This window comes from Aethalodelphis obliquidens, unplaced genomic scaffold, assembly GCF_003676395.1.
Source record: "Aethalodelphis obliquidens isolate GAN/ISIS:26980383/991018 unplaced genomic scaffold, ASM367639v1 scaffold45, whole genome shotgun sequence".
Taxonomy (NCBI): Eukaryota; Metazoa; Chordata; class Mammalia; order Artiodactyla; family Delphinidae; genus Aethalodelphis; species Aethalodelphis obliquidens.
Genome location: NW_020837989.1, coordinates 11708353 through 11731809, shown reverse-complemented (window position 1 = coordinate 11731809; position 23457 = coordinate 11708353). Strand labels below are relative to the sequence as shown.

General features: G+C 36.7%; 2 protein-coding genes across 12 annotated transcripts in view; one reads left to right on the top strand and one right to left on the bottom strand.

Moving 5' to 3' along the window:
- TCERG1 (transcription elongation regulator 1) overlaps positions 1-18200 on the top strand; it is a 58452-nt gene extending 40252 nt beyond the window's left edge. For 8 of the 11 annotated variants that reach the window (XM_027081700.1, XM_027081707.1, XM_027081705.1 and 5 more), the window contains 8 exons: positions 2171-2289; positions 6703-6853; positions 11004-11168; positions 11430-11612; positions 13563-13742; positions 14433-14516; positions 15827-15927; positions 17121-18200. In XM_027081700.1, coding sequence (XP_026937501.1) covers positions 2171-2289; positions 6703-6853; positions 11004-11168; positions 11430-11612; positions 13563-13742; positions 14433-14516; positions 15827-15927; positions 17121-17322 — 1185 coding nt within the window. In that variant the 3' untranslated portion in view covers positions 17323-18200. Of the gene's footprint in view, positions 1-2170; positions 2290-6702; positions 6854-11003; positions 11169-11429; positions 11613-13562; positions 13776-14432; positions 14517-15826; positions 15928-16748; positions 16843-17120 lie in introns of those variants that run through there. The other 3 variants (XR_003427753.1, XM_027081706.1, XM_027081708.1) reach the window with 3 other exon arrangements.
- A 3366-nt stretch (positions 18201-21566) lies between these two features.
- GPR151 (G protein-coupled receptor 151) lies at positions 21567-22826 on the bottom strand. The gene has a single exon (XM_027081396.1). It carries the CDS (start codon positions 22824-22826, stop codon positions 21567-21569), a length of 1260 nt encoding a protein of 419 aa, XP_026937197.1.
- Between the last annotated feature and the right edge of the window lie 631 nt (positions 22827-23457).

Here is a 23457-nt window from a genome sequence, read left to right as displayed (position 1 = left end):
TGCTCTGCATATAGTTTTCACTGTTATTTTTGGAACTTCTGTTTATTACTTGTTCCCTTGTATGTGGACCTTCTTATTTTTTCTGTAACATTTAGGATCTTCTCTTAGTCTTCAGTGTTCTGAAATTTCATGGTGATTGTGTATGGCTGGTGGAAGGGCCCTTTGTGCTAGGCACTTGGTGGCCCTTCCAATGTAGAAACTTTTATCTTTCAGTTCTTAGATTTTCTTGCATTGCTTTTTTGATTTCCTTCCAGCTGCTTTATTTTTCCATTCTGGGCCAGAGCATTTGTGCTCTGGGCTGGTCCTCAGAGTTTCGTATCTTTTCTCTCTTGTTTTCTATCTCTGTCTTTTTAAAAAACTTTCTGGATGATTTTCTCAACTTTATTGTCTAATAACCCTTCAGTTAGATTTTTTATTTTCTTTGTCATGCTTTAGGAGTTCTTTTTTTGTTGAGTTTTCTTGTTTCATGGTTGCAATGTCTTAATTTTATGATATAGTTTAGGATTTTTTTCTTATTTTTCATTTTCCTGTATAGTCTCTCTTTCCCCTAAGTTTTTTCTGTCTTGGTCTCTTTTTTTCATGTTGGAGAGTATTCTTAGATGTTTTTGTGGACCCTAACTGCTGATGATTAAGAACAAGGCACTAAGGTGCTACTTGGGCACTCTTAGCATCTGGTGGGCTCTCATGATTGTTGGCTTTACTGTAGAACAGTGGTTCTCAACCAGGGCATTTTTGCCCTAGGGGACATTTTTGTTTGTCACAACTGAGGGAGTGCTGCTGGCATCTTTTGGCCAGCGATGCTGCTGAACATGATCTGGTCCAAAATGTCAAAAGTGCTGAGGTTGAACCCCCCCGCCCCCCCACAGCCACCCTGCTGTAAGGTGATTTAGGCTAGTTTGTTGCGATCCTGCAGAGCAAGTAATTTTTAGGCTGGTTAGATCCTGGATAAGGACTTTTAGTCTCCTTGCTCTTGCTGCATTGGTTCTGAAAGAACTGTGTCTTGATATGTGGTAAGTAACTGCTTAATTCCCTGTTTTCTCAATCTGGTACGCCTCATTCTTAATTTATGTTCCCCCTGACCAGAGAGAGTGTTTTGCCTTTTAGAACAAGGGTCAGCAAATTTTTAACATAAAGGGTTAGATAATAAATATTTTAGGTTTTGTGGGCCACGTGGTCTCCGTCATGATTGTGTAACTCTACTGTTGTAGTGTGAGAACACCCACAGATTTATGTAAAGGAATGAGCATGACTGTGTTCAAATAAAGCTTTATGGACACTGAAATTTAAATTTCATTTAATTTTCGTGTATCATGAAGTTTTCTCTTACTTTCCCCAACCATATAAAAATATCAAAACTATTCTTGTGCTGTAAAGAAAGAGGCAACAGGCCAGATTTGGCTAGCAGATTGCGATTTGGTAACCCTTACTCTAGAGAATAACCCCTTGCCTTACTGAGTTTCAGGAGTGGCAGTGCCCCAGATACATAAAGTTGGCAACGAGGATCTAGTGGTTAAACTGCTTCTTAAAAAGCTTTATTGTAGCATTACCCTATCCTCACTTCATGGGTATCTGGTGCTATCAATTCTGGAGCTGTTTGAGGATTCTCTAATTTACAAAATTGGTTACTTTGTTTTCTTGACTGCTGGTTTAGGGCCAGCTTTCTTGTGTCTGCCAAATCCTTTATCACCTCTCCATGTGCTTTTCAGCTTCCAGAGTTGCTGTTTCTTTTTTCCACATTTCTCTGTTCTCACTGGTTTGTGACTTCAAAAGTTCATCATCTTGACTATACATTGTTAAGTGGGAAAAAATATATAGAATATGTGTAAAGCAAGATTACATTCTGGGTGAAAATAATTATGTCTTAAAGAGAAGCGGGGGCTTCCCTGGTGGCGCAGTGGTTGGGAATCTGCCTGCCGATGCAGGGGGCGCGGGTTCGTGCCCTGATCCGGGAGGATCCCACATGCTGCGGAGCGGCTGGGCCTGTGGCCCGTGTGGCCACTGAGCCTGCGTGTCCGGAGCCTGTGCTCTGCAGCGGGAGGGGCCACAGTGGTGAGAGGCCCGCATACCGCAAAAAAAAAAAAAAAAAAAGAGAAACAAAGATTCTACATTTTGGTATTTAGATTACCTATATGAAAGACTAACTTGTCAAATTGGTTTATTTTTGTAATAGGTATTTGATCAGTATGTAAAGACCAGGGCAGAGGAAGAACGCAGGGAAAAGAAAAACAAAATAATGCAAGCCAAGGAAGATTTCAAAAAAATGATGGAAGAAGCAAAATTTAATCCAAGGTATATGGTTTATTACTATCAAATATCGAAGTATGTATATATTTTCTCCTAGATCAGTTGAATATATATATGTGTGTGTACATACATGCGCACACACACACACACACATCTTTTGGACTTCTGGACATGAAGAACTTCTTGTTTCATTATTGGTTTCTGCCTTTCTAAGAATCTTCGTTCTTTGGAGGGAATCCCTGGTGCTCTGTGAGGCATTGGTTTTCAAGAAAGGGTACCTTTGTTTTAAAAGCTTCCCTCTGAGAATAAGTTTCCTTCTCTGGAAACTGGTAAATGATTAAAAATCTGTCCCTGTCTTCTTTAAGTTTTACACATAATGAATTGCAGAGTGGGAACATTATTTTGATTGAATTGAAGTGGTGAAGGACCTTTCATTTCAAAAATTTCGAAGTGTCTAGATTATTGTCTTGTCTGACATTTTCATTTAATTGTTAATATATATTGAATATATGTAAAGGGCTAAAGAAAAGGAGACATTTTAAACTTATGTGCTTAGCATTATAATAATAATGGCATCAGTTATTGGATATTTTAGATAGATGTATGAACTTACACATATATGCAGTTAAAGTACATGCATATGTGTATGTATATTATCTCATTCAGTCTTCAAAACAACCAGTGTGATTCAGGTGCTCATATCCTACCTATTTTACAGATAAGGAAAGTAAGATATATGCAAATTAGGTAACTTCCCTGAGTGAATGGGATTTCAGCTGGGTTCCAGTATTACACAGAATAGTCAAGACAGGGAGAATCACTTTCTTGTAGAGATATTAAGTTGCTTTGAGTATACAAGAACATGGAGAATCTCTAAAACTATGGGGTAGAATCATGGAGTCTCTGGGTTAAATGGCACTTTTTATAAAAGTTTATCTTGTTTAAACAGTTACTTTTGTCAGTGGAGACAGGGAAGAGTATTGTTGTTTGGAAAAGTGTATTTGGTACAGTTTTTCAGAAGTGTATATTTGAAAAATGAAGGGAAACTTAATGGTGTTATTAATACAGATTTCATAAAAGCAAGCTGAGTATTTGTGACCATAAAGAATGTAATATTCTTCAGAGGTTAACAGAGTTTCAGACTTTCCAGGGGGTCTTGGGCTTTTTCTTAATCAAAAGGGTAAGTTCATGGGTCAATGCAATTGCGACTGGGTTATAAAAGACGTTTTGGAAGGCAGTTGAGGAAATTGGAACATGAATTGGTATTATATAATATTAGAGATTAGTAATTTTCTTGGATATTGTGGTTATGGAAGAAAAAGTATTTAGCCTCAGGAGATGTATGCTGAAACGTTTATAGATGGAGTCTCATGATGTCTACAGGTTATTTTCAAATGATTCAGCAAAATATATCTATAAAAACCCTTTATGGGTCTGGGAATAATTGAGACTCCAATGAGATTTCTCTTTTGTGGATTTGACAAATTAAGTCTTGCTGTATCACAGTACCCTACTGATATTCTTATGGGGCAGATAGAATTGTTGAAGTGATCTTTACTATGCAGGTTATTTCAGAAAGTAAAACCATCAGGCACATAACTGGAAGTCTTAGCACTTGGGGCATTGTGCTGTATTGCTAAGTTGATGCATTTAGTACAGTTCATAGATATAAAGCACTGGAGTTTATTCCAAGGGAAGGAATGGCTGGGGAGAATTACCTAACTTTAGTGCCTGTTTCTTCTATGTCTTTTTTCTTTTCTAATGGAAATTTCAGGTATACCTCCTATGGTCAACTGCGAGTCACTATACTCTTTCCCATCCCCTACCACCAACCAACTATCCACCTCACTTTTTTCCTGCAAAAGATTCTCTACCTTGTCGTTATAAAATAGCATTTTTGGAATTAAAAGATGAGTCATATGAAAACATCTGTATGGGAATCTAATGCTAAAACTTCATTTTAGTCTCTTCTGGTAAAAAAAATACATACATTTTACATATTTTTTAACCTATTCTAAATAATATAAGTATGTATAAAATAATTGAATTCTCACTTTTATACATTGATTTTACATTTTAAAAAGTTTATTTAATCATAGTAATAATTGCTTTTTTTGTCTTAAAATTATAAAGCAAGGTATACTTAATTTATCATGAAAAGAAAATAGGTTTAATGGACTACATATTATCCCTTTTCTGGGGTATGCATTTTTATTTTACCATATAATTTTATATCCATTGTATGTATATGTATGGTTACATACCCAGTTTTGCAATGTATCCTTTTGTTAAAAATGTTGAATTAATGAAGTTAGATATTTTGAGTAATACCAGTTGCATATAAAAAGATTGTTAGAATCTGGCTTTGGTTGGCAAAGCTTAAAAATAGCAAATGTTAGGGCTTCCCTGGTGGCGCTGTGGTTGAGAGTCCACCTGCTAGTGCAGGGGACACGGGTTCGAGCCCTGGTCCGGGAGGATTCCACATGCTGCGGAGCAGCTGGACCCGTGTGCCACAACTGCTGAGCCTGCGCTCTGGAGCCCGCGGGCCACAACTACTGAGCCCACGTGCCGCAACTACTGAGGCCCGTGTGCCTAGAGCCTGTGCTCCGCAGTAGGAAGCCCGTGCACCGCAACGAAGAGTAGCCCCCCTGCTTGCCACAACTAGAGAAAGCCCGCGCACAGCAGCCAACACAGCCAAAAATAAATAAGTAAAATAAATTTATAAAAAAAAAAATAGCAAATGTTAGCAGTGAGTAGTACGCCTATTCTTCAGTTGATGTTTTAAACTCCAAATTCTAAAGTTAACCAGCCAGTTTTTTCTTGATAATTAAAGTAGTAATTTAATCTTTGTGTTAATACCTAAGCGGAGGTGTTTTATTTTTGAATTGAGATAAGTAGTTTTATAGGGGAAAGTAAGCTTTATTTTTCACCTCTAAAAATGTGCTAAATATGGGAGTGTTTATTATAAGAGTGAATTCTTATTATGTAAGGTGAAATATATTCAAATATATGAAAGCATTATAAATGCCTTTTATTCATGAAGAAATTTTTTAATACTTAGTTTCATTAGCCCTCATAGACCTTAATTTTCCATATCTCTGCTGGAACTCCCTAATTGTTCATCCATTAAGATCATGTCTTTGAACATATTTTTTAATTCTTCCAATATAATTATAATAGTTTTTTTTTTTTTTTTTTTGCGGTACACGGGCCTCTCACTGTTGTGGCCTCTCCCATTGCGGAGCACAGGCTCCGGACGCGCAGGCTCAGCGGCCATGGCTCACGGGCCCAGCCGCTCCGCGGCATGTGGGATCCTCCCGGACCAGGGGCACGAACCTGTGTCCCCTGCATCGGCAGGTGGACTCTCAACCACTGCGCCACCAGGGAAGCCCAATTATAATAGTTTTAAAGGATTTGTCTGTACCTAAAACAACATCTGGGCATCCTGGGATAATTTCTATTGGCTTAAAAATAATTTTTCGTATGGATCCCATGTTTCTTTGTATGTTTAGTGATTTTTAATTGAATATTGGAAATTGTGGATAATAGGTAGAGACTTGAATCTGTTATCTTTCTCTCAAGAGTGTGTATTCTTATTTTAGCAGGCCAGTCACTTTAATTTTAGGTTTGAGTTTCTGCTTTGTTAGTATGGATCTCAGAAAATGGAAGGAGTTTTTGTCAAACTTCCGACTTTGTCTCCCTTGTGGATCTTTTGTGGGCTTTGTTGTCTTAATATTGTTCTTTTTCCAGCACTATTCAGTGTCTGGTATCTCTTTTTTGCTCTTAAGCATGTAGCAGTTTAGTACCGGGAGTGGTCTTTTTGCTGTTTTATAGCTTGGCCTTGGCTATCTACTTATTCATGAGAGATTTTGAAATGGTATTCTTCTGGGGTAGTACCCTCTTTCTATAGCTTATTCCTCTGCCATTTTAGCACCAAAACTCTGATCTCTGCTGCTTCTAGCTCATTGGGACCGTACTCTGCTTGGACTCTACCTCTTTGCATTTTGGGAAATTGTCCTGAGGCACAGTGCCACGGGGCTTCTTACCTCAGTCTTACTCTACCTGTTGTCCACTGCTTGAAATCAGTTGCCTCATATATTTTGTCTGGATTTATAGTTGCTTATGGAAGGAGAGCTAATTCAATAAGAGTTACTCCACCATGGATGGAAGCAAGAATTCAGCCTCATCTTAGGGTGGAAATAGATGGACTCTTTAAGTCTCTTGAAGTACACAGATTCTTTGCTCTCAGATGTCTATCCCCCTAACACTATGCTGATAGTGTACAGATCTCTAACCACATTTTCACTCTTTAGCCCTTTCACTCCTTTCTGTAGGCAGATTTGGGACTCATTGTCTTGTTGGCACATATTCTTACTGGGAAGATGGTATCGTCTGCTATACCTTTCTACAAGTAGAAAAAGCTCTACCAAAGTTAGCACACTTGCCATTTTGTTACAGAGCTACTTTTAGTGAATTTGCAGCCAAGCATGCTAAAGATTCAAGATTTAAAGCAATTGAAAAGATGAAAGATCGAGAAGCCTTGTTTAATGAATTTGTGGCAGCTGCAAGGAAAAAAGAGAAAGAAGATTCGAAGACCAGAGGTGAGAAGGTAAGATGGTTTTAGTTCCAGTGGTGTGATTGATGGGAGTGTGAATGGGAAGGGACTGAACTGGGGCTGCGTTTCTAATCTCATTCATGGGCATACATAACAGGACCCACATTTATTGTTTAGCTTTTTAAGTTAACTTTTACAGTTGTTTATATTATCACTTCACTTCAATAATGCATACATTTTAGTAGTGTCACTAAGCTGCATAGATTTTCTTTAAATTTTATTAATACTAGGATGCCCAATAAACCCAGAAGTGGTTATTAGGCCTATCTATTCACTGGTGCCTACCTGCTAAGATTTCAAGGTTCTTTATAGGTAGTAACATTTAAGTTTTTCAAAAAGCTTCTTTATATTTTTTGCCCTCTAAAAGATAGCATTTTGGTGACTTTCTAATCTTTTAGTTAACATAGCTTACATATGAATTATTGCTTATCAGAATTAAAGGTCAGCTGTTAAAGATTAATGAATTCCAAATGTCATTTGACAGTGGTGTCAGGAGTGGAGAGGAGCTCACCACTGAGGAGGCAGACTGGTAGGGAGGTGGCACCAGTGGTGCGTAAACCATCAAAACATGCAGCCACTGTCCTTAGTGACCCTGTGTGCTTTGTGAATAGAGAAAAAGAACCTCTGAAGCTTTATCATTCTTGACATTTAAAATTGCCTCTTATTCTAGAAAGTTAAAATATTACAGATTCTATTAAGAAATGTTGTTATGGAAGTAACACCAATCTTATTGGGAGGAAGCCTCTTTCATTGAAAATAGCAACAGTATTAGGTGAAATAACTTTTGTCAGAAATAACTGAAATTTCCTGATTATCTGATTTATTATGCTTCAAGGTAGATTTTTCGAGAATTATTTCACTGTTGACTGTCTTTGGTAAATGATTATGCTTCTCAGAGGAAATGTGCAAGGTTGAGCTCTGCATAAACATTTTGACTGTTGAATTAGAATCATGTCAATGAATTGTTTGCTACTTTTGACTTTTAGTAAGAACCTATTTTTTTTAAAGAAAACCAAGTAAATAAATGATTGATACTGTATGATTGCTTTTAAACAAACTGAATGTTTTTCTCTTTGCATTTGTAACTAATGTTCTTTTTCTGAACACTTTTTTTGGTAATTATTTTATGTATTCTGTTTTATAACAAGTGGGTAGACTTTACAGTTTTGTGCTGTGTGGCCTGTCAATCAGTTTGGTTTGACAGCTGTCAGTCACTGCTATGCAAAGTATTATGGGATTCTCTAGTGAGGAAAGAATTGATATCTCTCTGTGTGGTCACTTTAGCCTCCCACAGTTCCGGTACATTACATTTTTTTTAGTCTTTTTCCTTATGAAGTAATGAGAGTTGTGCCCAGGATGTGTTAATTAAAATAAGAAATTAAATAGACATTACATCTAAATGAACTTAATATATTCAGCTTTACTTTCTTTTGATTGTAAAATTTGAATTCTCTAAATTAAAGGTTTATCTTTGTACTATTACATTGAAAAAAAAGGAAATTACCGAAGTAAAACTTTCTCAGCCAGTTTAAAGAATACAAAATCAATTACTAACTAGCTTATGAAAGCAGAAATCTTTATAAAGGTTTAAATGTACTTTTTATACTTACATTTTGAGAAGTATCTGGTTAGTGAAGTTTTATCATTTCATGACTTTCACTGTGTATTTATTCTTATGAAGTATATTGGCAGTACGTTTTTTAAAAATGGCATTTTAGCTGTGTGTAATTGAATAATAAACTGGTATATTGGAGTTTCTTTGTTCTTAAGATTCCTAACTGGTCTTTGTAACATTGAGAGAGTTGAATCAATAGCTGAATTGTAAAAATTTAAAGGTAATTACTTGCTGAGTCAAAAACCTGTGAAGGGCATTGACTTTCGGTGAAATCCTTTTTTCCCTTTAGTAGGCATTTTCAAGCTAAAGGGTGCAATCATCATTTTCATGTAGCTTTTCACTGGTAGTTTTATAAAAAATGCCCCCAAAGCTGTTTTACTGGATTATTTTGTTTACCAAAGTAGCTACCCTCTAGTTTTTGTTTATTTGATTATAATTTATTATTATAACCAATTTTTATTAACTTGTGTTTCAAATAATTTATTTTTTGGAACAACAGATTTGAAGTTGCATATAATGGAGTTAATCCTCTTATGAAGTTGGCATTTTTCTCTCTTCCCTCTCTTTTGAATTAGCTGCTGAGCAATTTTTGTTTCAGTACATTTGGCTGAGGAAACTATTTCTCCCTTTTTAACTAAACAGCTTAGTTGGTAAGGTACTTCCATTTTTGGAGAGAAGAAAATATGGACAGTAGGACCTTGAATTGTTGCTAATGGAAATTGACATTTATGCAGTTGTTAAATAATTCTTCTCATATAAAAAGCAGCTTCAAAAAAAAAAAAGCTTCAGTAAGCCATTTGTAGCCTGTCATGGTAATATCCACAGTGAAAGAAGTTAAATTTTATTTAAAGTTCACTTTGTTTATACATCATATATTTTTTAAACTATATGATAATTATTTATAGGCTTCATGTCTAATGTTTGAAATATTTTTAAGTTAATGTGAATTCTTATGGCTTAGAAAGATTCCTATTTGATGCAGCTTACATGTTTTATTTAACGTAAATTTTGCCTTCTAGTTATCCCATGCACCTGGGAATTTGGTGTTCATTGTGTCAGATACAAAGTTAGACAGATGAACAGAAAAGTTGTGTTACATCGCTACCTCAAGTATAGTTTCTTTATTGCCATCTAGAAATATTGGGCTTATGAGTTATTTCTCATTAATCCTAACAGTCAAGAGCCAAGTTAGGTGAGTGAAGAAATCCACAGCTGAATAGCTCATATTTTAAAAAGTTCTCTAATGCAGAAGCTCTGTTTTTTATAACCTTACAAGTGTTTTCTAGAAAGGACATCTACCTCCCTTTTAATCCTCTATTAGGAGAAATGAGGTTACAGCGAGAAGTGAGAGAGTTGGAATAGGCAGAAGGAATGATTCATTTATTTTGTGCCCACACAGAAATTCTGATTCCATTTCTAATTTCTCATTCCCTTGGTCAGGTAGGAAGGCAGCATGTTTAATTCCTATGGGGAGGAGAGGTTCTTGACCTGGTCAGAATCCTCTGTTGAAATGACTTTAGCTACCTCGGATGTCTTCCCTGGTAGCAGTACATAATAATTTAAATGAGACTGAATTTTAGAAGAGGTCCTCAAAGTGCATAAAGACAAATGCCTTGTTTATTCTTATAAAAATATTATTAAAGTAAAATTTTTCTCTTATTAAAGTAAAATTTTTAACAATTCTAACAAATTTTTCCAGTTTTAAGAATTTGGAAGAGACGTTCTAAGTATTGTATACGTTGACACTAAAAGGTTAATATTATTTAATACCTTTAGTATAATGTTACTAGCTTGGTACTTGATTTGTTAAGAACGTTAATTTCATTGACACATATTCTGGTGAAGTCATACATGTTTAATGGCTAAAGAGCACAGGAAATCTGAATATAGTGTTTTTTTTAGAAATGACTAATTATGACCATAGAAATTCTATAATTTTCTTATATATAAAGGTAAAAACATTGCTCTTTTTTAAAACCAAAATATAAAAGTTTATTTTTTGTTTTTACACATTTGACAGTATAGTTTCAGATTTGTAATGAATAAAACTTGCTCTTTGTGCTCAACTGTTTCTAAATTCCCCTGTTAATTTTAACAAACAGTTTTATTCATCTGCTTTTTAAAATATTCTTGCTATCTTGATGTTAAAGTATTTTTGCCATTAGTTCATAAGCCTGAATCTTATGGCAAATTCATATTCTTCATAAAAACATGACAGTTCTGAGATCAGAAGTTATAAACAACCTAAAAAAGTTATTTCTATATTTGAATAATTTCATTGAAGGATATGATTTATTTTGAATTTGGTAGATTTTAAATGAGAGCCTATATGTGTATTGATTTTTATATTTCTCATAAAAGAGCAATTCTGATATTCTTTTTTACTAAAATTCTGCTCTAACTGCATTAAAAAAGTTATTCTCATCTTTAAGGTAAGTGAACTTTTTTTCTAGTTGTAAACATTTATATATGAGGAATTTCTTACGGCATATTGTTTTCCTCCCACCTCACACCTGTTTTGAAATACAGATAAAATCAGATTTCTTTGAACTATTATCTAATCATCACTTGGACAGTCAGTCTCGATGGAGCAAAGTAAAAGACAAAGTAGAAAGTGATCCACGTTACAAAGCAGTGGATAGTTCATCAATGAGAGAAGACCTTTTCAAACAGTACATTGAAAAAATAGCCAAGGTAACCATTGTGTTTACTCATATAGTAACCATGGAATAGTAAAGTTCTTAATTGCAGTGTAAAGCCATTTGCTACTGTTTTGGGTTTAGAATTTTTCTCGTTGGTATTCCTAATACTCTCTAGTAGTTGACTTTTAAATGAGTATTTAGGTATATTGGTTAAAAACTAGGTTTGAAATTTTGTATTTGGCCAACTAGTTATTCTGTGGAGGCATATTTTGATGGAGTTAGTAAGAAGGTTAATGTAATTTCACTTTTACAGAATTTAGACTCAGAAAAAGAAAAGGAGCTTGAAAGGCAAGCCCGCATTGAGGCAAGCCTCCGAGAAAGAGAAAGAGAGGTGCAGAAGGCTCGTTCAGAACAAACAAAAGAAATAGATCGAGAGAGAGAACAGCACAAACGAGAAGAAGCTATCCAGAATTTCAAGGCTCTTCTGTCTGATATGGTATTACTCTTTTGCTTTTTTCTCTGAAGTACTGGATGTTAGAAATCTATTACATTACCTTATTAGTGGACATTTTAATATTCTTTAAATTGACTCAGAGATATAATTTAGTAAGTTACCTATGAAGTATTTTAAAATTGAGTACTTGGTATTAACACCATTAGAATAGGAAAACCCTAGTTATTTAAAATTTTCAGAGGTTTGATGTTTTGTATAAAAATTCATGGTCTTTTAGTCTCAAAGCTTTTTAAAAAATTATCCTTGATGAAGTCATCTTAAATCATCACACACTTGCATGTCATAGTAATAAAGTGTGCTGAACATGAGTTCATCTTTAGATGATTTGGGTCATCATTGTGATGATCAGTTATTGTACATGTAGATGGTATGGAATGTAGGACTGGAGGTTTACTGACCCCTGGGATTTTTTTGAAAATCCTTCTGTATTATCCAGGGTTGTTGAGGTAGGTAGGGTTTTTTGTCCCTACACCGAATGCCCCCAGACCACTCTGCTGTTCTATTTGTTTTTTCTTCTTCTCTTCGTCACTGTCTCTCCTCCTGTTTCTTTTCTTTCTTTCAAGAAAGCTCTTCTCATCACTCCTGTTGCTTCTTCTGATTTCTTCCCTTGCTTCTGCTGATCTGTTTTCAATGACTTTTTTCTGTTCTCTGGGCAATTACAGTTGTTTCTTGTTTTCTGTCTCTGCCTCTGCTTCCCCCAAATTCATCCTCTTTATTGCAATCACAGAAGTCTTTGTAAAAAGCAAATCTGATGATTTTGTCACTCTCCCTGTTACTTGAAGAAGGTAAAGGTCCTCCCTACTTCTGGAAGTTCCCTACATTTCAAATTCAGTCTCCTTAGCATAATATAAGAAACTGTTCATTCCTTGACTCCCTACCTTCATATTACCTTATCCTCTGGTTTCCTCTCTTGCCCCCTAAGCTGTAGCCTTGCTGAACTTACCTTTAATGAACCATACTTAGTTTAATGAATGCTACCATTACACATGCCAATCCCTCCACCTATAATGTTTTTATTTTTTTATTATTATTATTATTTTTTGCGGTACGCGGGCCTCTCACTGTTGTGGCCTCTCCTGTTGCGGAGCACAGGCTCTGGATGCGCAGGCTCAGCGGCCATGGCTCACGGGCCCAGCTGCTCCGTGGCATGTGGGATCTTCCTGGACCGGGGCACAAACCCGTGTCTCCTGCATCAGCAGGCGGACTCTCAACCACTGCGCCACCAGGGAAGCCCTATAATGCTTTTAAATTTCCCACCACAGTGGCAAACTTTGTCATTCTTGAGGAGCACACTCAAGTATCTCTCTGTAAGGCTGATCCTGACCCATCTGGGCAGATTTGATCTCACTGTTGTCATTTACCAAACTTGTGCTCAGCATATGCCTTTGCAGCACTTATTACATGTTAGTGCAGTTCTTTATCTTCCCTACAAAAAGTAAGCCCTTTGAAGGAAGACATAACTGTGTTATTTATTTAGTATTCCCAGTGCCAAGTTCAGTGTTCACCTGACATGGTTTTAGGTGCTTGATAAATGTTGTTAAGTCCCAGATTGAGCTCAAGAAAAAATTTATCTGGTGAGCTGCTTGTGCTGTGAGATGGTATATTTCCTCTTTTATTTATATCCATTTCTACTACTAACAGAAGTTGGTAAGATGTTCAGTAGGTACCTAGGTACTTAAAGTTCTTAGGGACCATGGTTGATGGGAGATATCTTCTCTTCATCCTTGCCACCTCTAAACCCATACTACATAACTTAGGTGAGCTCTGGGAGGTGAGATTTCTGGCTTAAAGAAGTAGATGTTCAGTGACTGCTTGACTAAGATGGAGTCATCAGAAACTTCTTTTATTATTATTTAAATAAATGAGTCTTTTATTGATGAAATAATGAAAAGGTAAGTCTGTTTGGTGATATATACCATTCTCTATTTTTAGGTACGTTCTTCAGATGTGTCCTGGTCTGATACTCGGAGGACTCTTCGGAAAGATCACCGCTGGGAATCTGGATCCTTGTTGGAAAGAGAGGAGAAAGAGAAGCTTTTTAATGAACACATTGAAGCACTTACCAAAAAGAAGAGGGAGCACTTTAGGCAACTTTTGGATGAAACTTCTGCAGTAAGCAGCTCTTACTTTTCTACTTTAATCTAGGTGAATCTTTGTTAATAATTCCCAAAGTAAAACATTGATATGACTTTTAATGTCATTCTCTTTAGACCCATTACTGGAGTTCATGGGTTTTATGACACTTTCTTCTCTGATTTTTTTGTTTGTTTGCTTAAGTAAAATGTTGATGGTACTTTCACTGTTTAGAAGTTACTTCCTTTTGCAGTTTTTAAGTTCGTATATGCTCCCTTAGTAATTCCATATGTCCTTAGCTGTGTGTGATCATTGATGCTTCCTGATGATAGAGTTAATAGATTCCTTCTTTTGCTCCATTTTCAATTTGGTACCGTGGCCCTCTTGTTTGGCAGTTTGTACCCTCTGTTCAGGTTTTGCTCCTATTATCTGATCTCTCTTTGGTGATGGTTTCTTCAGAAGTTACGATGTTGCCCATGGAGATACAGGGTTTGCAGGTGATTGTCTTAGGTCATCTTGAAAGTATGGCCATGAACATAACTCTTGTGGCAAGCCAACAAAAAGAAATTGCATTAAAGCTGCTTCCCTGTCCCTAACTTAGTCCAGTTATGCTTGGGCATTACAAGAGATTGCAGGTCAGTGTAATGTTATGTACCATATGTGCTGCAGTTTGATCCCCTCGATAAAAGTGAGTTCTATTTATGTTTTTTATTCACTTGTCTTTCAAAGATTACCTTAACATCCACGTGGAAAGAAGTAAAAAAAATCATTAAGGAAGATCCTCGGTGCATTAAGTTCTCCTCCAGTGACAGGGTAAGAAAATTTTGTCTGAGATTTGCTTTCAGTTTATAAATATTAATTGGGTGCTTAATCAGCAGCATTAATATCTTGACTGAAATGAAGTTGATGGTTTTAAGTGAATAACTTTTAAGTGTATGAGAAATAAATCTGAATTTCAAGTTTATATTTTCTTTCTTGTACAGTATATTAACAAGACAGCACAAGAGGAACTTTAAAAATGTAATCCTTGGGGTTAAGCCTGTGTTTTGGGATCTTCTAAGAGACTAATGAAGCTATAGTTTTTATTTACTGTATAGTCAGGTCCCACTAGATAGATATTATTCAGCCTTGCAGTTGGTACCAGGCTATCAAAGTGCTTGACTCTTACAGCCACGCTAGCAGAAAAACATAACATGATCTCTAGTTCTTATATGCTCCAGAGACTTTGGAGTAGGGGAACCTCAGATGTGTGAGGTTTGTAGAAGCTGAGCTCTCTTCTGGTGCACTCTGGCTCCTGTGTAGGAGAAGAACTCACCAAGGGTCTGAAATAGTGAATGATGTCAAGGAAAGTGTAGCTTATTCCAGTCCATTTTGTCCCTCAGCCTTCATATGTTTCTTCTTCCCATCATTCTGTCCTGGTTGGTTTCTCTAGGTCTAGAGTCCAAATAGCCCATGATCTAATATTTTTCCCCCTCCAACTCCATTAGGTGGAATTTTAGATATGTGGACCACAAAATATACGTGGTTGGAAAAGAGTGGTAGATGGATAGCTGAGAGAACCAGTCTCAGTCTCTAACTTTTCTGATTTTTAGAATTGATAATAAGGTCTTTTTTTTTTTTTTAAAGCTCAGAGTTTATACTTTGCTATTCCCTTACCAAGCTCCCTTACTGAGCTAAACGCTCAGTTGAACTTTAAAGTTCTGAGCATTATCTTATAAATTATGCCACATTATTTTTGTGCTTGAAGATATAAATACAGTCTTTAGGAATGCACATTTAACTCTTAATTTCCTTATTTTTAAGAGTGTCTACCCCTTGAGGTTGTTATGAAGGGTAAAGGAGATATCTTATAAAACCCTCAGCACAGTGTAGCACATAGCAAGCCCTGAAGTTTTAGCTACTACTAATATATTATATGGTTTCTCATTCTTGCTTTTTCCCTTAAAAATGTACACTGCAGATTTTCCTTTTTAATGAATGTTACATGGATAAAACATACCTTATTTCTTTTCTCTTTTGAATTATTTTATGTCGTGACTTACAGGTTACTTGTTTAATAAATAATTGATACTAATTTTGGAATTAGTAGAATTTTCCCCCCTAATCTTATTGTCTTTTTGCAGAAAAAACAAAGAGAGTTTGAAGAATACATCAGAGACAAATACATCACAGCCAAAGCTGACTTCAGGACGCTTTTGAAAGAGACCAAATTTATAACATATAGGTGTGTGCAATGAAATGTTTCATATCAGCAGTCATTGTCTTTACTAGTCCTTACTCTGATGGCCAAAGCATACTTTGCATTCACACACATGTTGACATTATTAATTTTTAGGAATAAGAAGAAGGCAACTTTATCAAAGATTGAATACAGCCCATATCTACCCTTACCTTTTTTCTTTCTTTTTTCTCTTTTTTTTCAAAGAAAGGGCCCAGATGTTAATTCTTATTTTGTGTTACCCACCCATCCAGTTTTTAAACATACTTTTGTTTTCACTTCACTGCTTTTTTAGAAGTATTTCCAAATATATAAGAATTGTATTTCATGAAGAGACTTAAAAAAAAAAATCTTTCACTATCAATTATCTTTGCCTCCTCTGAAGACTATTCAGTGTTCATTCTAAAGCTTGAAATCATCTTATTTGAGCTCAGCAAAAACATTTTTTCTCAGAGGAAAGCAGTTTGCTGGATACTTTTAAATTAAAACTTTAAATTATAAAATCAGAGCTTTAAAACAAATTTTCTCTGTAACATACCCAGTAGTTCCCCACCCCCAGCAAGTTGTCATCGGGAGAACAATTTTACATTGCTTAGCAATCAGTGTGCAGGAAACCATTTTTGTTTCATGCTCCAGCTTTTCTTCTTTTAAGAGAAAAATTTGAAATATCTTAATGAAGGGTATGTGCACGGGAGGATAGATAGTGCTGAGGGTGTGGTTTTTAGGTATTTTGTGATTGGATTTTTTGGTCAGGATCCTTAATGTTTTGCATCAGCTTGGGCTTTTAAATTAGATGTGAAGTAAGACTTCTTTCTACATTTTTATAGTTAATTTAGTGAAAGATGTGAAAGTGAAAGCTTGTGAAAGATGCTGGGATTGGCAGCCCCGCAGACTGAAGTCCTCTGTTCATCCACAGAACAGGTACAGCACGGGCAAGATTTACCCACCCACCCTCAGCCCTGATCTGGAGGGACCACCAGTAGGGGTGGGAGGGTAATTCAGCTTCTGAGGCCCTTTCACTCCTTGGAGTCTTTGCTGAGGCGACTTACAAAGGTGACCACTGCAGTGAATTTTTCTTAAAAAAAAAAAAAAAAAAAAAAATGGAAACACAATTAGGAACTAGATGGACATTTCCAGCTCATTTCTGAAAGACCTATGAACAGCAGTCAGTAATGCTTGGACTTCTTTTCTTATTTCAGATCCAAAAAGCTAATCCAGGAATCTGATCAGCACCTGAAAGATGTAGAAAAAATTTTGCAGAATGACAAACGGTATCTAGTACTAGACTGTGTGCCAGAGGAGAGGCGCAAACTGATTGTGGCATATGTGGATGACCTGGATCGCCGGGGTCCACCCCCACCTCCCACAGCATCAGAGCCCACAAGACGATCAACAAAATAATTCTGAATACTCTTCCACAGGGGTGTCTGTTAATTCAAAACGCTTGCATGAGCCAATTTTCAGGTTTTTACATGTATGTGCATTAGTCAAACTATTGCAAAACCATCTGATGAACAGAAGGAGAAGCATCCGTGAACAGTTTCTGAACAGAGAACACTTTGGAAATATTTATGCTTTTCTTTGTGTGGCATGACTGACTTGCATACTCAAATATAGGCTGTCTCTAGTAAATCTAAAATCTTGAAGCTAAAAAATTATCCTTTTATGAGGTGTGGAAGTCAGTGACTTTTGGTGACGTTCTTTCTAGCAGTGTTATAATACATGCAAGACGTAAGAGCATTTGTGGTTTGAACTTGCAAGATGCAGATACCACAGACTCCAAAAAAACCTAAGTTGGGGTTTGTTTTGTTTTGATTTTGTTTTTTAAAGCGGGTAAAAGACAAAACACTGAAAATTGAATTCTTATCTTCCAGAGGCTAAGATTATTATAATGGACATACTTTTACCTTTGTCTCTAAAGAACACTTTAGTTTTATTTGTTCACTTATGTGCTTTGATTATCCCCTTTGAATTATAGGCCAAGTCTTGTTGTTTAGCCTAAGAGAAGATTTATTTAGTAATTTCTTCTCAGGTATGGAACCACGGTCATAACTAACATGTTGACCAGACTAGGACTGCTGGTTAAAAACATTTTATTCACCATTAAGTGATCTTTATCAATATTCTGGATTAGACAACAAATTACCTTTCTTGGGTGTTCCCTGTAAACTGTACTCCTATTTGAATGTTAAATTTTTGTTTCTAAAGTTTAATTTTAAGATGTTTGAATGTTCAGTTTATGTATTTGAACTACAATAAACCAACCCTTTTTATATACATGGATTGTATATGATTATTGTTATATAATTTATAAATACTTCTTTTAAACCTGTTCTTAAAAGCAGCAGCAAATGTAATTTGGCAAAAAGAAAGTTTAAAGTTTGAAAATCCCATCATTTTAAAAGGCTTGAATATAATAAATTGCCTGCATCATAAAAGGGAAGGAGTTTGAAGAACCATTTTGGTGCTCAGTCTCTTAGCAGTATCTTATTGCTTCATAGCAAGAAGATGCTGATTTTTGTCTGTTTTCTTGTTTTTGTCTTTTATATTAACATATTGATGATGAATGCCTTTTTGGACTCCTTTCAATGTGTCATGCACATCATACCGTGAAACTTACCTTTGATTCCCAAGTGCTCTTTCTAGCTTTACCTCCCCAGTTTAAAAAGATCCCTCTATTTCATTCCTTCATAGATTTCTAGTTTGAGTTACCACATAAATAAATGTTTAAGAAAAATATATGTTAACAGGATAAATTGTTTTCCCTGTTACCTCACACCTGCTATGATTGCAACAAAACCTAAAAAAAGCGACAACGGTATTTGTATTTGTTGTATGCGTACGGACCCAGACATGCATCACACACATACAAAAATACAGTCATATCTCTGTGACTTAGTGCTTAGCTTAAATATATGATGAAGCACCACAGAGATGATGTGAGTTCTATATGTAGAAACCTGGAGTGGGTTATCTGACTGAAGTCTAACCTATAAAATTGGTAATTAACAGGATTTTTTTTTAATAAATCCATTGAGTGATTTTGAAGCTTGTCAGAAGTGAAACAAAATGCGTGCCCAAAGGAACACAACTAATATAGAATAGGACTGTCCTACAAAGGTGAAGTTTCTAGAATGCTTTATTTTGTTATTCTGAATTCCACATATATTGTTTGCATACTCACTATGTTCCATTTCTCACCATAGAAAAGTGTGAAGAAAATGGTTTGGTGATACCTATTTTAATTTCCTACTTTTGCTGTAAAGTATTTGGGATTAATGTTTCACGTAAGGTGTAAATCAAACTTTTCTATGCAGATTTCTTAAAGGGAGTGAGGACTTTGTATATTAGGTTCTTTTTTTTTTACTTGAAGTATAGTTGATTTACAGTGTCATGTTAGTTTCAGGTAACAGCAGAGTGGTTCAGTTATACATATGTATATACTTTTTCAGGTTCTTTTCCCTTATTTAACCTTATAAGATATTGAGTATAGTTTCCTGTGCTATACAGTAGGCCCTTGTTGTTTATCTGTTTTATATACAGTAGTGTGTGTATATTAATCCCAAACTCCTAGTTTATCCCCCCTAACCCCCATTAGGTTCTTAATGACAGGGTCATTGTAATTACATTGTGTTTCAATATCTTCATTTTGATCTGGAGCTTATCAGCAAGCTCTTTAAAAATACATGGTTTGTTGGCGTACTGATACCTGTGCAAGTGTTAAGGTCTGACCTCCCTGTAAAGCCCCCTTGTGCAATGATGATTTCAAAAGCAGCATTCAAAACAAAGACAGCTTTAAGTCTCCAAAACTATCTGAAGTAAAACATAATTGTTTTTATTTGTTTACAAGTTAAAATGTCACACAGTGAAAGCTTACATCGTGCATTTACTATAGATAATGAACATAGAAATCTTTAATTCAAATAGTTCATCACAGTTTTAAAGGTAATCCAATTACATAACTATTGTCTCACAAGACAGTATTTTAGGTACTTGGATTAACTGTATGTGCTCTTGTGAGCCTTAAAATGAAATATGTTATGAACCAAGGCAAAAAGCCTTACCTTCTGTGTTAAAAGAGCAAATCATGACCATTTATAAAGAATAAACCAAAAAACCCACAGACTATACATTAAAAAATATTCCATCCACAGCATATTTTTATATTTTCTCCACTGCTTGCCCTAAATGCAGTTTTTTTGTTTTTTTTCAGAGAGAACCCCTCAGTGAAAATATCCCAGAATTCCATTAGAGTAACCAAGAATCATGGATAAATGTCTTTATTATATTTAATAGGGGAAGAAATGTTATCATCATCATTGCTTTATTGGGTATGCTTTACCATGCTGTAAATTGAACAGTTATTGCTTGTTATTCAAATTATACTGGTAATACGTTTTGGAACACAGAATTTAATTTTATTGCTTTTTCTGCATTGCCTTGTTTTCTATTACCCAGATTCTCTGTCTTGTGTCCATTGAATTTTCTCTTTTCCATGCTAACTCTCTTTCTCTCTTCCTCCCTCCCTTTCTTCCTCTCTCTCTTGTCCCCCACTCCCTACCCCCACCCCACCTTGGGTTACTCTTGATAGTCTTTGTAACTTAAAAACCCGGAGGTATTTTAAAAGTTGGGCACAGTTCATGTTCAGTGTTAGGGCTATGTTTAATGCTCATTTAACAAAAAAGATGATCATCTTTATATTTGAGGGTTACATTCACCAATTAATACCTTTATCATTAACCATAATGGTATGGTTAACCATAACATAGCTTATAGTTTATCTTGAGAGAAAGAAGATTTTGGGAGAAACACTGATTTCAGCTTGTAGAAGATTGTCTCCTGCTACTCTTTGGAAGAGGAGTTAATTGGGAAGAGAATTAAGGGTGGTTATTAAGTTCTTTCTCAAAATCAGAATATAGAATATCATGATAGGCTGCTAATATCCCCAGACTTAGAAACTGAAGACTCACAGAGGTGCTTTAAAAAGATCAGTGAAGCAGATTTTAGTATAAGGCAAAGTCTGAATTTACTTAAACTTAGCCAAAATAAGCCATGGTTTGAAATTAGCCCAGAATTGGAATAAGGTGATGTTCCTTATTCTTCAACCTTCAGTCATGGAAATTCTGTGTGGATTTTCATCAAGTAAATGAACATTTCTTAAGCAAATGAAGATAACTCATTAAAATTTATGTGTTAAAAATCTCAAGTAGAAGTAGATTTTGAGCTCTGGTTATGTGCAGTAAGGTTTGATAGGTGAAGTTAGAGTCAGCAGGTTCAGGAAGAAACTAAACGTAAAGAGATTGAACCTTTGACAGATAAGCTCCACTCCAGCCAGTACATGGCTGGTCCTAAGGACTACCCATTAAAACAGCCATTGTGGACAAGTGACAAAACAGCTGGCCTTTCTAATCACTTGTGACAGAAACATCTTCAAACAACACAGTTAGTTCTTTGGATAACCAGGTTATAACATAGTTACTCTAATACGGTGTCCTACTTACCAAATTGCACATTTTGGAAATGCAGACTGTGAAGCATTTTTGTAATTCCTAATGGTAATTTTGTTATGTTATGGCAAAGTCAACAATACTGATTAGCAGCATTACAAATAAATAACAGTAATCGCAATTTGTTTTGCTTTGAAACTATTTATCACCATCTCCTGTCTCTTGATCTTCGTGTTCCCAGGGGATAGGGTCATTGTCCTGTACACAAGGGACTGTGTCTCTCTCATGCCAAAACTGCTCTACATCAGGGAGAATGGGAATCTCTGCCTTCTCAGCCTTCTCTTTGCTGGATGAGGGAGAGCCAGTTTTCTCTCTCTCTGGGATGGATGATGGGGATTCTGGAGATGGAACATTGTCACGAAGGACCTGTGAGTTACCAGCGGGTGTTTCCTGAGACTCTGAAGCAGTTGGATGTTTTTTTGTTATCATCCATTTCCATAACCCTTTTAAGCCTTCCTTGAACTCCTCTGACATCACTAGAAAAATGAGAGGATTTGCTGAAGAGATGGAAAACATTAGGACTTGAGACAGGGCTATAAAACCTTGCGGTGGGGCCGGGCCTCCGGCCTTCAGATGCCACATCCACAGCCACGCTATCCATTCAGGGAGCCACAGAATAGCAGAGGTGATGGCAATGCTCAGCAACATCACTGTGAGTTGCTTTGAGTGCATCTGGCTTCGAAGATTTTGAGTCTTAGTTCCTCGTTTCTGACATTGGCCATAAGCTCTCCAGAAATAAAAGCCAGCAAAGAGTAACGGAAAGCAAAATACCAGGAGAGGGTAGAGCTTACCAAACGTTGACATGAACTCTTCGGCCATAGCGGGTACATCCATGAGGCACATTTCCACACCTGCGTGATGCCTGGTGGTGCTAAAGAACCATTCTGGCAGGGGTAGCAGGCTAGCCACAGCCCAGATGGCTGCCAGCACCAACCAGATGGTGCAGTTGTGGATATTTTCTTGCTTGGCTGGGTCACAAGCATACATGAAGCATACTTTGGCCACTGCAACGATTGTCAGGCTCTTGGCTGCCATGCATGTGTGGATGAACCAGTCAGAGGACTTGCAGACAAACCAGCCTAGATCCCAAACACCTTTGGAGTATGCTGTAGCTCGGACAGGTGCAGAAAACATCAGGAGAGAGAGATCAGCCAGGCTGAGATTCAGAATCAGGGAGTGGATCATGGATGGCTTTCCTTTCCAAGCACTGTGGAGGAGGATGCCAATCACACACAGATTCCCCACGAAGCCCACCAGGCAGACAGCCACCAAGAGAGCTGGGACTATGGTCCTCCAGTCCTTGGAGTCAGAGGGCAGGTACCCACCGGCAAAGTGGAGGTGAGCAAAGGACCCGTTCATGGTGCTGGAGTTGGAGTCTGCCAAGGCAGCTGTCAGCATACGGTACCTTTCCATCCAGCTCCTACTTGCAGACGTTAGCTTCTATTTGTCTTTCTGCCTTGGCTCTTTTGTGTAGGAAGTAAATACGTCATCGTCAGTGTCAACTGACACCTCTGGACCCTCCTCTTGCTTATTTCCTGAGAGCGGACTGTGGAAGAAGTTTGACTCTTCTCTGCTCTTTGCTGCGTGTGCTATTTCTTGCCTGCCCTGAGTGACAAGCAGCAGGAGAGCGTGGTTGCTGCTCATTAGCAAGTCTAATATCAGGTTGTCAGCTCTTTGGAGTAAAAAACTCCCCAATATACCCATCAATGATAAATGCGGAGAACATACATGTAAGTGAGTTATGTTCCTGGGGGGTCACTAGAGCCAGTTAAGGCAATTATTTTCAACTAGCTGTTTCTGAAGCTAGACCTCCGTCTGTAATACAGCAAACACCACATCTGAATAACCAAGTCCTTTACACTTAGGCACGTATTAGAATCACCTGCGTGGCTTGAGCCAGCGGGTCTGGGGAAGGGCCCTAAAATTTGCATTTCTAACAAGTTCCCAGGGGATGATGATGATGCGGGTTGGGGGAACCACATTTTTAAAGGAAGAACCAACACTGCTTTTCCCCTCCCCTCTGCAGGGA